This window comes from Bos mutus, chromosome 15 (assembly GCF_027580195.1).
Source record: "Bos mutus isolate GX-2022 chromosome 15, NWIPB_WYAK_1.1, whole genome shotgun sequence".
Lineage (NCBI taxonomy): Eukaryota > Metazoa > Chordata > Mammalia > Artiodactyla > Bovidae > Bos > Bos mutus.
This window is the reverse complement of record NC_091631.1, coordinates 71,670,524-71,686,697: the sequence shown is the minus strand read 5'-3', so window position 1 is coordinate 71,686,697 and position 16,174 is coordinate 71,670,524. Positions and strand designations below refer to the sequence as shown.

The window sequence follows — 16,174 nt, the reverse complement described above, 5'->3', positions numbered from 1 at the left end:
ACCTCACATCCATACCTGACTACTGGAAAAACCACAGCTTTGACTAGATGGACCTATGTTGGCAAAATAATGTCTCTGCTTTTTACAGTCTCATTACTAAGTGGAAATAACTGCCATTATATGAGTATGTGAGTGTTCTTTCTTTTTTTCTAAATAACAATGCTACTATATTAACATTTTAGTAATAAAATCTAGGTTTTGTCTGTGAGGTGTGTGTTACAAAACCTATGTTGGGGGCTAGACACTTATGATATAGACGTCACGAAGCGACACAAAGGATGACACCATCGTTCCGGCTGCGGGTGTCATGTGACCCCTGACGCGCCATGCCCCGCTCGTCCTGTAAACAGGAGGAAGTCATGTCGCCGGGGTCCACCTGGCAGCCCTCTCCTCCTTCTGAGAGGCTCCCTACCTACACCTCCACCAAGTCAGGCTCAGCCACCCTCCTCCACAAACCTGAGGGCGGAGGGAGCCACTGGCGATCCTAACACCAGCCACCTCCACACCCGAGTACCAAGGGGCGGGCAAATCATCGACTGCCTGGCAGGGGCCTCTGCAAGAGCCTGGCCTGGCCACTCAGGGTCCATATGACGTGAACCCCACAGCAGGAGCAGCGTGTCTGTGGACGGGCAGGTGACTTCTCCAGAAGGGACCTTAGTGACGGTCACAAGCTAAAGCCATCCAGGGAATCAGAAACTCTTCCAGCTTTTCTTCCTGAGAGCCCTTTCCTTCCACAGTGGGGTTTGGACTTGATACTTCAGGTTTTCAAAAACAATAAAAATATTGAGAAATATGTATATACCTGACAAAACTATAAAAGAAAAAGAAAATTCAGAAGAAGGAGAGAAATAAGATTGTGGAGAAGCGTGTCAGGGATTTCAAAGTCCTGCTACTCAAAGAGAGGTCCGTGGACCAGCCTTCAAGTGTGTAAGAAATGCGGAAACCACACTCCACCTGAGACCTTCTGAATCACAGTCGGCATTTAATGATATCGCCACGTGTATCATATACATATTACAGTTCAGGAGTCTATTGTAAATCCTTACAATATTCTATTTTTATCTGGAATGTGAGTACACTTGATATATTATTCTCTAAAATGTATACACATATTTTATACAGTCTCCTGACTGCCTGGAAAATCCCATGGACAGAGGATCCTGGTGGGCTGCAGTCCATGAGGTCACAAAGAGTCCGACACGAATGAAGCCACTCAGCACAGCTGACTGCCTGACTCTAACCCAACCTACAGATTGACCCCATGTCTGCAAACTGACAAGTAGGGATTGTTAAAATGTGGGGGAAAGAATGCTACATGAACCAGACCTTCATCCAGTAAAAACTCAGCTACAGATAAAACTTGAGATCACGAAACCCAATCTTTTCACTAATGGGAAATGAAACCACCCGATTCAGGAAGGGGCATGCTTTCCCCAGGGTTGGATTGCTAAATATGAGGGAAAACCAGATTAAGTCTCAAGTCTCCTGATCCCAGTAATGTTCTCTGTCCTACACTAATATTGGTTAACAAATCATGACTGATAGTTTTTTCTCTTACTACTGATTTCTCTTTTAACTTCAGTATTAAGAAGTTTTAACTTATAAAACTTATAAATATTGAAACTTATAAAGTTTCAATATTAAGAAATACTGAAGTTAAAAGAGAAATCAGTAGTAAGATTAAAAAAAGTGAGATAATTCTTAAACTAATACCTTGTATATTTAATAATAGATAACCAATATGTATTTGTTTGAATGAATGATTCACTTTTGTTTTCTGTTTTGTTTTGTTTTGTTTTTTGCCACAACCTGCTGCTGTGGGATCTTAGTTCCTAGACCAGATATTGAACCCAGGCCCTGGGCAATGAGAATGAATAGTCTTAACACTGGACTGCCCAGTAATTCCCTGAATGATTCACTTTTAGGCAAGAAAAAGGATGTTATCCACATCGTCTCAAAGGGCTGAACTGAATTATACAATGATTAATTTCCTTATGGAAAAAACCACAAACCTCAATTTTAAAACTATTTATAACACTCTTCCACAGCAACCAAAAATCACCCTTACACTTTTATCAAAGTCAGAATATTTGACATACTTAGTATTTGGGTGGGGAAGGCAATGGCAACCCACTCCAGTACTCCTGCCTGGAAAATCCCATGGACGGAGGAGTCTGGTAGGCTGCAGTCCATGGGGTCACGAAGAGTCGGACACTTACTGAGCGACTTCACTTTCACTTTTCACTTTCATGCACTGGAGAAGGAAGGGCTGCTGTCTATGGGGCTGCATAGAGTTGGACACAACTGAAGCAACTTAGCAGCAGCAGCATTATTTGGGTGTGTGTTATCTGTTTGATTTCAATGAAGTTACTATCTGAAGTAAGACTTTTAAAATTATTACCTAGGATATTGAAAAACAGCAGTACTTACCGATACTAATTTCATCATCTGTTTCAGCATCACCGATACATTCGAACTGGAAATCCTGCAGCGACTGGGAAAATTTCTGTACTGCCATAGACAGATCTGTAATTAAAAGTTTAAAAACTTTAGTTTTAAAAAAATCCTAAGGTGAAGATACCATGAAATACTCAAGATTTTCCACATGTATTTATATAACTTTGCTGCTAATGCTATATTAACCAGAACCTTTTTCAATACCAGCTTGACAAATTTAAACAAAATTTAAAGAGACTACAAAAGAAATGTTTTAGGGATTAGATCTCTTCTGCTTCCAAAGGAGATCTGCCCCTTTAAGAAAGTTTTGGTGCTAGTTGTGCATTTTCTGGAAGTCAATTTCCCAAAGTTTTTATCAAAGAATTACTATTCACTACAAATGCACCATTTATAGTAAAAAAAAAAAAAAAGAAGAAGAAGAAATAAAGAATTCTACTGGGGTTACTAGTGGGGATGGAGGGGGAAGCATCGAATCTTTGATTAGAAAGTATCACTGATGTTATTCTACACAGACTGTGGAGGAGACAGGGAATGTGCTTTTACCAAAAAACACATTCTCCTTAAAAGTTGAAAATACACCTGAAAAGTTGTTTATGAATAACCTTGTGATTTATAGGAGACCTCATGTTAAACAGACTCCTCAGTCCTGACTTCAGTCTGAACAAAGTCCAGAGTAACTAAATCCAGAAGAAGAATAATTCTCTATTCATGGAGAGAATAAAGAAAAGCCCAGAATAATAAGAAGTGAATCCCTGGGAGGCAAAAGCCTAGGATGCAACCTAACAGAGACTAAGAATGCAGACGCTGGAGCCAGGCAGCCTGGGTTGAAATCCAAGTCCTGCCATTTACTCATTATGTGACCTTGGGCAAAATTTTTAAACTCCTCTGGGCCTCTGTTTCCTCATCTATAAAGACTGAACGACAGTGGCATAACCACTTTACAGGGTTCTTCTGAGGATTAATTAACATAACACTTGCAAAGCGTTTACAACAGAGTCTGACAATAAGCACTATTTATGTTTGTTAACTAAAATTAAAAATCAATCTGACACTGCAGCATCAGGGCAGCTTTAAAGGTCCCTCCTTTCAGGGCTACTGTGATCATCCATGCTAATCCTTCGCAGAAGTCTGTGCCAGTAGGAATATTCATTTTTCTAGAAGTCACTCTGGTGGTAGTGGTTTAGTTGCTAAGTCATGTCTGACTCTTTGTGACCCCATGGACTGTAGCCCACCAGGCTCCTCTGTCCATGGAATTTCCCAGGCAAGAATACTGGAGTGAGTTGCCATTTCTTTCTCCAGAGAATCTTCTTGACCCAGGGGTCAAACCCACGTCTCCTGCACTGCAGGCAGATTCTTTACAGTTGAGCCACCAGGGAAGCCCACTGAGCACAGCTATTATACATCAGATGATATGAGATACAGAAAGGTGAATAGGTGGGAACACATCACATATGTGTGATTTTTGCATGTTAGAAACTTAAGAGGAACATATATCCATATTAGTCACAAAGTCAATTTTCTATTCAAAGGCATCTCATACGTGTTGAGGTAATTTGGTGAAGTTTTATTCTGATTTCAAAAGAAGACTTTACAGTGAAAAACGGCCCTCACTCTACACTTCATTTAATGTTATCTCCCAGGGATTTATATCTGCCACCTTGAATGCATAACATTGAACTCAAGCAGTCACACCTGACGAAGACCCTCTCCTTGACCAGTCTTCAATCAGGCTCCTCGGAGCCTCCTTCTTGTCCAGGCCTCTACCTGGGCTCCCTATCCTCACTGAGCCTACCAATCCTAGTTTTAGCACAAATTCTGCCAAGTCACTGCAGACAAATTCTCGACTGGATATCTGACCAAGTTCCTCACCCCACCTCTGATGCTGAAGTCCTCGACCTGCCTCCACCAAGAACACTCCAACCCTTTACGTCTTCTCTTAGTGATTTTCCATCCACTGATAGGGCCCACCACTCAGAGGGTTCCTTGGCTGCATAAATCCTCATTTGCTCTTGTTGCATTCAGAGTTGAACCTGAACCCTCTCCCCTACTGTAACACTCTTGATATCTACAGCAAGTCCTGAGTAAAGTCCTCCTTACCACTGTAACTAGAGTTGGAATCTTTTTTTTTTTTTTTTTAAGAGAAGAACTGTGGCCTGGTGTCTAGGCCTGACACCAGGACTTAACTGTAAAAAGCCACCACTCAGAAACCTCAAGCCCACTTAACAATCACAGTAAGGACCCACAGGAGACTAGGTCTCCAAACACGAAAGTCACTTAATGCCCCATGTGAACCCAGAAATTACCAACACCCCTACCACCGACAATTCTGAAGACCATAGGCCTTGAGCCTCAGAGAGGCTTTTAACACACACACACATACACATGAGAGACAGATTTTCTTAAATCTTGTTTGAAAAAATAAATCATGCTCTGGAAAGATGGTATTACTACTCACAAACTAACACCTCTCCCCAAAAGAGGGAGAGAGGTTTGTGGCCAGCTGCACATTCTACCTAAGAAGTACTCTGAATTTAATGGAATGGAATGGTCTATCTACCAGCTCAAGAATGGTCCTGCTTTGGGTTCTCAGGAAGAAAACTGGAAAGAGCCTCCCTAGTGGATTGTTAGTCAATGAGGAAAACAAAGGCTTCATCAGACCTAGACCTCCCCCGCTGGCTGTGAGACCTTAGGCAATCACTCATCCTTCATAAGGCCTGTTTTTCTTACGTTTGCAACAAAGAAGCAATATAGATCTCAGAGGTTGTTATAAACATGAAGTGAGGTCTGTGCCTGGTACATATTAGGCAACTTGCTGCCGCTGCTAAGTCACTTTAGTCGTGTCCAACTCTGTGCAACCCTGTGGACAGGAGCCCACCAGGCTCCTCTGTCCACAGGATTCTCCAGGCAAGAATACAGGAGTGGGTTGCCATGTCCTTTTCCCAAGGCAACTTAATAAATGCTATCAATTGTTATCATTCAAGCTCAGCTCAAAAGGTGAGAGAGTCAAGTGATTTTTCGGGCAGAAAGGGGCTTCCCTAGTGGCTCAGCGGTAAAGAATCCACCTTACAGTGCAGGAGATACAGGAGACTCGGGTTCAATCCCTGGGTCAGGAAGATCCCCTGGAGAGGATATGAATGGACAGAGGAGTCCATAGGGTTGCAAGAGTGGGACACAACTGAAGCGACTGAGCATGCACACACCAGACAGAAGGGACCCGTGTGTGCAAAGGTATGCAGTTACCTGACATTGCATAGCTCTGGCTAAGGGTAAAGAAATCATAACACCTCTAGTAAATGTTCTGAGAAGACACACACACACAACAAATCAGACTCCTAGGATAATTTTTCAGCTGAGCTGTGTGCAGGCACCCTTCCTGAGATATTGGAAAAGTGTTCCATGTAGTACATATTTATTTTTCTACCTATGATGTATAATAGTCCTTATGCTAAACTGGACTTGAAGTCATAGATGGAATTCCTATAGCAGAGAAGGGGTAGTGGGTAATACGGATGCATCAGGAAGCTTAGGAAGCTTGGAAAAGATAGCCTTCCTTCTCTCCCCTCATCACAAGTTCCTGTGCGTCTCCCCGCAAACTCAAGGAGCCACCTGGAAGCTCTGTCCCAGGAAACTCCTGACAGAAACCCTCACAACAGAACATGTCTTCCAGGACCATTCTTTGCTTCCTGTAGCCTTGCTTCTCGACTGAGAAAGGCAAGCTGCTTCATCTTTTCACTGAGATCTCAGTGAGGACACTGTACAGATTCCCGTCCGGAAGAAGAACACAGGCGCCCACCGTCAATCCAGAGTATGGGCTCCAGTGGCAGATGATGTGGACTGGCTTCCCACCTCTACCAGGCAGTGTGGCATGGCCGTGGCTGCCTTCATAGCCCCTCTGGACCTCATCTGTTAAGTGGAACAGAACCCATCTCCCAGGGTCACTGTGAGGACTGAGTTAATACAGATGAAGCACTCAGGACAGTGGCACATAGCGAAAGCATTTAAAAAGTGTTGGCTATTTCCATGCTGAGCGTCTCAAAAAAGAAAGGAAAAGTTTAATTTTCAGGAATGAAGCTGGCAGCTAGTAGGCCTCAGATAACCTTGGCAAGTGCTCAATAAAGTAGTCTGTTGACTGCAGTTTCAAATTCTCTCTTGATGTACTGCAATCAAGCCGTAACAGACTACCTGATTATTCAGTGTTTCTGCATGAGGGATGGGCATCTATTTCAATGCTGGAAAGAATCAAGAATGCGTGAATGATCCTCTTTGAAGCGTAATGAGACAGGACTGTACAGGAAAATATGGTTCTCAACTAGTTCAGATTAATTCCAAAAATACAGGGGAAGTTCAAAAAATTACTTATTTTCAAGTGCCTGGGATCCTCATTTTCCTTTTATTTGTTCTCATTTTCCAAAAACCAAAGTAACAATGAGGTAAAAAATATGACAACATTATCTTATGATATTTTCTGGCAATCATATGGATCAATGTGAAAAATGAGGAATCCAGATCATACTTTTAATCTTGACTCCATCCCCCACTGAGTGTAATTCTGAACTAAAAAGAACAACACCTTTCACTGACATCACTCCATGGAACACATTCTTCCCTAATTGTCTAAAGTTTCTAAACAGCAGTCAGATGCACAAAACAGAAGTACTGGTCCTTGTAAATAAAACTGATTCACATATGATTACATGGACCTTGAATGTAAAACCTAATTCAGTTCTTAAAGTTTATTGTTAAATTTCAAAGTCTCAAATTGTGTAATGATAGGAGTTAACATTTCTCTTAAAAACAAAATGAAAGATCGAGTGTCTCAAATGTGACAAGCAGAGAATCTAGTCTAGGCAAGAGTGTCTCCTTCTCCCTATTTCTCCCCATCTATTAGAACTTGAGGACAAACAAGGGAAAAATCCCATCCTGGCTACATTCAAGGTGAAGGGGGAGGAATATCATTTACTAGGGGTCAAAGCTGTACACAGTAAAGATGCTATGACCATCACTCACACCACAGCCCTTTCTATTTACCTAACCTGCAACTTAAGCATAGGGTGTCTTCACATGTATTCACATTATAACTTTGAAGAAATTACAGTAGGCTCTAATTAGCCAGAGATGTTTTTGTATCAAGGAGTTAACCTGTAGCACCCATGATTAGATGATGCTAATGAAACATTAAAGCTTCATTTCATTAGAAATACTTCAACCTCATTAGAGAAATACAAAACACTTGGCAAATATTTAATTACATCTCCTTACACATACACTTAAGAGCTGCAGTTACTTGTTACTTTAGAAGTATCAATGGAATGACTGTCACAATGTTAGCTATATTTATCTTAGAACAAGTACAACCAGCTGGTCCACTGATCTAAGGCAGTTTTTCTTGAAATCTGGTTGCTCTGAGATTAGATTTAAATAAGACTCAGAGAAGCAGACATATGTGTTGTAGAATTATCATCTTCATACTACTGTACAGAAGGTAGACTATGAAGGGTATACAAAGGTAAAAACAAGATATGTCTTTTTCTCAAAAGGGCACAGTCCCGTAGGGACATGAGGGATGTAAATAAATCATATCAGAGGACAATGGATAAAACCTCCAACAGAGGCTAATAAAAACATCACTGCAGACAGAGCTTACTATGTGCCTGAAACTCATCCTATAACTTAATGTAAATTAAGCCATTAATCATCACAACAGCCTCTCGAAGTAGGTATCATCATTCCCATTTTACAGATGAAGGAACTGAGTGAGGTTAAGTGGCGTCCCCAAGGTTGCTCAAGCTAGTAAAGGACAGAGCAAGAATTTTGATTCAGGGAGAATGGATCCAGAGTCTCCACTTAACCACAACTGCTCTGCATACAGAAGTAGCAAATAAGGGCCCAATCCAGCTTGAGTGCATAGTGCAAGGCTTCTCAGAGGAATCAATGGAGGGACTTGAAAGGTGTGATGACACAATAGGTAAGGCCAAATTAACAAGATGTCCAGAAGCTTTCAAAAAGCAGCTTCCACCTACGCATCCAAAAACCTCTAACAAGACTCACATCAAGCTGAGGACTGGTTACCACCAGAAACAGGCTGCTCAGTCTCTTGTACTTATTTTTATATCATTATTCCACCTTGTAAGGACAAGAGTCTTCTCTCAAGTTCTGATTCAAGATCTATCTCTTTCTCTCTCTCTCACTCAAGTCCCTATTTCCTCCAAAAAGCTCTTCCTGATCCCTTCCACCTCGCATTATCTCCTCCTTTATACCTACCACTACATGCTGTGACACTCTTGCTGTGCTTTCTCTATTTTACCTTCTATCAAGTTATCCATGAACCTAGGTTATTCACCTTATTTTAAATAGTGTTTTAAAGGCAGAAAACTTTACCATCAATGAACATATTCCAAATATGCATTATCATATCATCTGTACAAGAGCACATATTGAAACCATTAATTTCTGCAAGATGGATAAATGCTCCAACCTTCCACATGTAAAATACGAGCTTATCTACTTATCTATCTTCCAAGGTAGAAGAAGATGTTTTACTATTTATAAGAAGATTTCACATACATTTACAATAATGATAACAATAGTGTTGGTATGACATTTTACTCGCTCCAAGTTCTCACACATTTTCCTTAATTAATCACACAAAGCTATGAGGGCTAAAGTTCTGAAAAGTTAGGTAATAACTTTAGTTGCCCAGGGTCTAAGACGTCAACTCCAATCTGGACAGGTCTTCTATTTCCAAAATTGGAGGCTTTTTCTACTATATGCCATAGTCAATTCCCAAAGAGATTAAAACAAGGAAGTGTGCCACCTTTACATGACATCTAGTTAATCCCTTACCTGCTGTATAAAATCTAAGCTAGTAAGACTTTGTGTATTGAACATGGGAGTGATCTCAGTTCAGTTCAGTCACTCAGTCGTGTCCAACTCTTTGTGACCCCATGAATTGTAGCACACCAGGCCTCCCTGTCCATCACCAACTCGCGGAGTTCACCCAGACTCATGACCATCAAGTCGGTGATGCCATCCAGCCATCTCATCCTCTGTCGTACCCTTCTCCTCCTGCCCCCAATCCATCCCACCATCAGAGTCTGATTTCCAATAAGCCAACTCTTTGCATGAGGTGGCCAAAGTACTGGAGTTTCAGCTTTAGCATCAGTCCTTCCAAAGAACACCCTGGACTGATCTCCTTTAGAATGGACTGGTTGGATCTCCTTGCAGTCCAAGGGACTCTCTAGAGTCTTCTCCAACACCACAGTTCAAAAGCATCAATTCTTCAGCACTCAGCTTTCTTCACAGTCCAACTCTCACATCCATACATGACCACAGGAAAAACTATAGCCTTGACTAGACAGACCTCTGTTGGCAAGGTAATGTCTCTGCTTTTGAATATTCTATCTAAGTTGGTCATAACTTTCCTTCCAAGGAGTAAGCATCTTTTAATTTCATGGCTGCAATCACCATCTGCAGTGATTTTGGAGCCCAAAAAAATAAAGTCTAACACTGTTTCCACTGTTTCCCCATCTGGCGTACTTATTAGCTTGGAATAAGCTATCAGCAAAATGCATTAATTAGATAGTCTAAATGTCAAAAGAAATGCACATTCTTTTATTTTCTAGTGCCACAAGATAGGAGAAGGAAATGGCAACCCACTCCAATATTCTTGCCTGGAGAATCCCAAGGACGGAGGAGGCTGGTGGGCTGCCGTCTATGGGGTCGCACAGAGTCAGACACGACTGACGTGACTTAGCAGCAGCAGCAGCCACAAGATAACTGAATGATGTTAGAGGTGTTCAGTTTCTTCTTGTTGTTGTTCAGTTAGTAAGTCATATCCGATTCTTTGTAACCCCATGAACTGCAGCACGCAAAGTTGTGCTCAAATTCATATCCGTTGATTTGGTGACGCTACCCAACCATCTCATCTTCTGCCACCCCCTTCTCCTTTAGCCTTCAATGTTTCCCACCATCAAGGTTTTTTCCAATGAGTCGGCTTTAGGAGCTTCAGCTTCAGCATCAGTCCTTCCAAGAAATATTCAGGGATGATTTCTTTTAGGATTGATTGTTTTGATCTCCTTGCAGTCCAAGGAACTCTCAAGAGTTGTCTTCAGCACCACAATTGGAAACCAGGAATTCTTCAGCACTCAGCCTTCTTAACATTTCAACTCTCACATCCATACGTGACTACTGAAAAAACCATAATAAACCACAGGTTTGACTATACAGACCTTTGCCAACTAACTGATGTCTCTGCTTTTTAATGCACTGTTTAGGTTTGTCACAGTTTTCCTTCCAAGGAGCAAGCATCTTTTAATTTCATTGCTGCAGTCACCATCCACAATGATTTGGGAGCCCAAGAAAAGAAAATCTGTCACTGTTTCCATTTTTTCTCCATCTATTTGCCATGAAGTGATGAGGCCAGGTGCCATGATCTCAGTTTGCATAATGAGCTTTAAGCCCGATTTTTCATTTTCCTTTTTTTTAACCCTCATCAAGAGTCTCTTTAGTTCATCTTCACTTTCTGCCATTAGAGTGGTATCATCTGCCTATTTGAGGTTGTTGGTATTTCTCCTTGCAATCTTGATTCCAGCTTGTGATTCACCCAACCTGGCATTTTGAATGATGTACTCTGCATATAAGTTAAATAAACAAGGTGATAACATACAGTCTTGTTGTACTCCTTTCCCAATTTTGAACCAGTCCATTGTCTCATGTCCAGTTCTAACTGTTGCTTCTTGGCTGCAAATACATTTCTCAGGAGGCAGGTAAAGTGGTCTGGTATTCCCATCTCTTTAGGAATTTTCCACAGTTTGTTGTGATTTACATGGTCAAAGGCTTTAGCATAGTCAATGAAGCAGATGTTTTTCTGTAATTCCGTTGCTTTCTCTATGATCCAACAAATGTTGGCAATTTGATCTCCAGTTCCTCTGCCTTTTCTAAACTCAGCTTGTATATCTGGAACTTCTCAGTTCATGTACTGCTGAAGCCTAACTTGAAGAGTTTTTGGCATAACTTTGCTAGCATGTGAGATGAGTACAATTGTGTGGTAGTTTGAAATTATTTGGCATGGACATTCTTTGGGATTGGAGTGAAAACTGCCCTTTTCAAGTACTGTGGCCACAGCCAAGTTTTCCAAGTTTGCTGGCATATTGAGTGCAGCACTTTAAAGCATCATCTTTTAGGATTTGAAATAGCTCAGCTGGAATTCCATCACCTCCACTAGCTTTGTTCGCAGTGATGCTTCCTAAGGAAGGCCCACTTGACTTCACACTTCAAGAAGTCTGGCTCTAGGTGAGTGACCACACCATCATGGTTATCTGGGTCATTAAGACTCTTTTTGTATAGTTCTTTTGTATATTCTTGGCACCTCTTCTTGATCTCTTCTGCTTCTATTAGGTCCTTACCATTTCTGTCCTTTATCATGCCCATCTTGCATGTAATATCCCCTTGGTATCTCTAATTTTCTTGAAGAGATCTCTAGTCTTTCCCATTCTATTGTTTCCTCTATTTCTTTGCATTGGTCACTTAAGAAGGCTTTCTGAGCTCTCCGTGCCATTCTCTGGAACTCTGCATTCAGGTGAGTCCATCTTTACCTTTCTCCTTTGCCTCTCGCTTCTCTTTTCTCAAGCTATTTGTAAAGCCTGCTCAGACAACCACTTTGCCTTCTTGCACTTACTTTTCTCTCTAAGCTGGTTAAAGGTAGGTATATATTGTTCCTCTTTCTTCACAATTAGTGCCCAAAGCAAAACAGACACAGAGAACAGAGGGACCCAAAGGGAAAAAGTGTACACCAACTACCAGTGGATTCATGACACAAGAATCCACCAGAGATAAATTACTGAAAAGCTTATGGTACTGGGACATGAATGAGGATCACTGCAGGCCTTCACTTAATAAAAACCAGACCGTGTATTACATAGGAAGATATGTCAAGGAATTACCAAACAACCCTTGGCTTTTAATATCTGCAGTTATGCTTTTAATATTCTTTCACAGAACTTCAAGTGTTAGATTGTAAGATGGAGAAAAGTCAGAGGAACAAAACACCGGGTGTGTTACTAAAAGTGTAAGAAAAAACATCATGAGACCCTCTTGTCAATAGGAATCATTCCTATGGCTCTTATTTGAACAAAGTTTGAAAATGCCCACTTTGGTAAACAAATATGCAATCGTGGTTATGTAAGGGATGTGCTCAGATATGAGAAAAAAATCCTTCCTTCAAATCAATCATTCTTTCATGTATGGACTAAGTGTGCACAAGATTCAGACACGGACACCAATCCAGGGACCACCACTTATTGCAATATTCTTAGAACAAGCACTTAGCTTTTCTGAATCTCAGGTTCCTCCTGTACAAAGGGAAGATACTAATCCCTTACAAGAATGTCATGACCATTACATGAAATGAACTTAACACAGTGTCTGGTACAGAAGAGAAATTTGAAGTTCTGGTCCTCAACAAATGTTAACTATTAAACCACTGTTTGTTATGATGGCAAGTGTAGAATATGAAATATTTTCATTGTAGGCATAACATTTAATGTGTATTAAATTACTATCTTCACAATAGCTTCAGAGAAAATAAACAGTGGTGCTGGCCTCTAATGAAGACCAAACAGTTTGTAATCCTATAAATGATATGTGTCTGGGAAGCAGTTCCAGAAGATTCCAGTGGAAAAACAATAAACAGGAACCAACACTTGGCCAGATTTTATCCACAGTTTCTATAAAGCTACAAATTCCATAAAAATTAAAAATGAAAAACCACAAAGACTTCACTATTGCTACAACCCAAGTTAAAAATAGAAAGTTTAAAGGAAGAACTAAACCACCCATCTCCCTACCCTGGGGATAAATCTCAGGGGTGGGGATGGCAGGGTGCACGGAAACCACACACTGCAGTTTCTCTGGATTCTCTTCCTGACTGAGCCTTCCTCTCCTGCCTCTGTTGATAATCTTCCTCATACACTATTCTTCAGGACAGATAAACCAATATTTAGCTACCCTGTTCTAGCTCAATATATGTTTTCTTTAAAAAGCACTACCTGTGTGTCTATGTGCAGGCCAACTCCTGAGTGGCCATTAAGTCTGGATGCTGGAATTGCCAACAAAAATGTATGAACTATCTCCCTTGCCTTTTTTTGACTTAACTAAAAAATATTGAGCTATCCAGCACAGAAAACCAGCTTTCCTAAGCATATCAGCAACACAGGTATGGCCTGGCATGCTTTCCTGAACTTCCTGGTCTACCTTCCTACACATGACCTCTTCCTTAGGCCAAGCCTTGTTTGCTGGGCATCTACAACGTTTGCCCTTATCAACAGATTTGGTAATGGAAAGTGCTGAGTGTTCCAGCCCTCTTTTCTCTCACCTACCTGAAGTATCTATGCAAGATGACGACTCTGGAAGAGCGCTTGGCGTTACTTTTTTTTCATGTCACCCATCAGCCTGTCTCCAACTCTTAAAACTTACCTCCCTTTTCCATCAGCTCCTTCTTGGTATCATACGACAAACACATTTGTAATAAAATCATGATCTAACTAGTTTAATCTCCTTTTTAAAGCACCACACTAAATTGTTCAGTTCAGTCCCTCAGGTGTGTCTGACTCTTTGCAACCCCATGGACTGCAGCACGCCAGGCCTCCCTATCCATCACCAACTCCCACAGATTACTCACACTCATGTGCATCAAGTCTGTGATGCCATCCAACCATCTCATCCTCTGTCGTCCCCTTCTCCTCTTGCCTTCAATCTTTCCCAGCATCAGGGTCTAAATTGTTACCTACTAACTAAAGTACATCATCTATCCTCTATGTTTCTAAGGCCATCTTCTTTCTCAAACTGGTCTTTGCACCATCAATGTTTTAGCCAAACCAAAGAATCTAAACTTCTGCTGTCTCAACATCCACAAAGCCATTCTTCAAGTTGGAAGCACCCATTTGTCTCTATTGTGACCTTCAAATGCCTTCCAATAAACCAGTACTCACAGCTCCACTGTGAAGCTGGATCGTACTTTATAAGAGCATCTGGCTATCCTTGAGGACAGTACATGGAGCTTCCTTTACACCTTTTTCAGCACCTATAATACTAGCTTCTTTCTAGATTAATTAGAAAGTCCTACCTAAGTAATCCAACCAGGCCCACACATCTGCTGATACTTATAAATCCCAAATACTGGCATGCCATATGGCACACACAGTAGTGTACCAGAAGCAGGAGTACAGAAGCCATGGATACCTGCAGTGTGTTTTTCTGGTACTACAACTTTTATTAGAAAACTAAAGAGAAGGAAGCAAAGCAGTTTTATCCTGTCTTACATTTTTAAAAAATGTACCATATCGCCAATATCGCAAAATTTATATGAATGAACTTGACTCTTGTCACTTCCATTGAGGCAGCTAGTTTGGGTCATGTTTCCAGGCTACTGAGAATGCATTTTTCCCCTACTCTGATATAATACTCTGAGAAGTACTATACTACCATAATCTAGCACCTTTCTGCATGACTGCTGAAATACCCTATAATTATATTACATACTTAATAACATTTGTGTCTAAGTCCCATTACCCTCAACAAACATTAAGCCCATGGTTGACAGAGAACCTGTCCAGTCTTTACTGCCTCAGGCATAGGGCTTTAAAAATAAGAGGTTGCAAGAATTTAGAGTATTTAGAAAAGGTAAAACTATGGTCTTTCCAGGACTGGCAAAGAGCAATTAGAGATAAGAAGCCAGGTGGTTAGACTCAGCCCCATCTCTAGCTATAAAAGCTGTAATGGGAACAGAGGAGCCCCAGCAAACAAACGCACCTAAGAATTAAGTCAAGTAAATGAGATCAGAGGGCCAGAGGGAATGGCTATAAGCTTCTTTCATTTAGGATCTGTTGACAAGCTTTACAAAAGGCAAAGGAGTGGAAGTTGACAGAAGCAGACCAGATATTTTAGGTGGTAACCTAAAATTTCAGTATTGCTTTAGAAAAAATCCACCTCTAAAAATGATTCTGGTAATCTAATCAAGCTTGATGGAGAGAGCATCCAGTTAAATAAAAAACAACAACAATAAGCAAAAAACAACTAAAAGTTCCACAAACTTTAATCACTATAGAGAAAGCTAATCCAGGTTATTTCCTTGTATCGTTTTCTAATACAAAGAAGTTTCATTTTAAAAAATGATAAGACCAATGGTTTTTGTGTCAAACAGACTACCAGTTTTGCTATATATAGCAAAGTTACTTAAGCTCTTCAAGTTTCAATATACCTATTTATAAAATGAGTATAATATTAATATACCTACTTTGTAAAACTGTTGCAATGACCAGATGAAATCATGCATGTCAAGTACATAATAAGAGCGTGGTAAACTATCATAATCAAAACCACTGTTACTTTTAAGGAAGAAATCATTGGCTAGAAAGATATGTTACTGTTGGTTCCTGGTTACTACTCTTACCTTAATCTTACATCTGAGGACCTAAAAAGACAATTACCACTTTAGGATGGCACCAAACTGAATGCAGCCAACATACCTTCCAACCAAGGAAACAGTCAAGGGACATCAAACATCGAACAGTCAACTGTCTCTATTCCAAAGGTAAAATTATCATTTGCTAGAGTATATTTTCCCATCATTAGTTTAGATCAGGCACCATTACATTAGTAAGAGTTATATGACACTCACATTGCTGCTGATGAAACTTCAAAGTATCATCTCAGTAGTTAA

General features: G+C 40.6%; 1 protein-coding gene across 1 annotated transcript in view; it reads right to left on the bottom strand.

Annotated features, from left to right (window-relative positions):
- The window catches only part of ARHGAP42 (Rho GTPase activating protein 42), a 348,862-nt gene that overhangs the window by 257,788 nt on the left and 74,900 nt on the right, over window positions 1-16,174 (bottom strand). Inside the window, exon 2 of the mRNA XM_005889073.3 lies at window positions 2,431-2,526. Within this exon, the coding sequence (XP_005889135.1) occupies window positions 2,431-2,526 (96 nt within the window). The remainder of the gene's footprint in view (window positions 1-2,430; window positions 2,527-16,174) is intronic.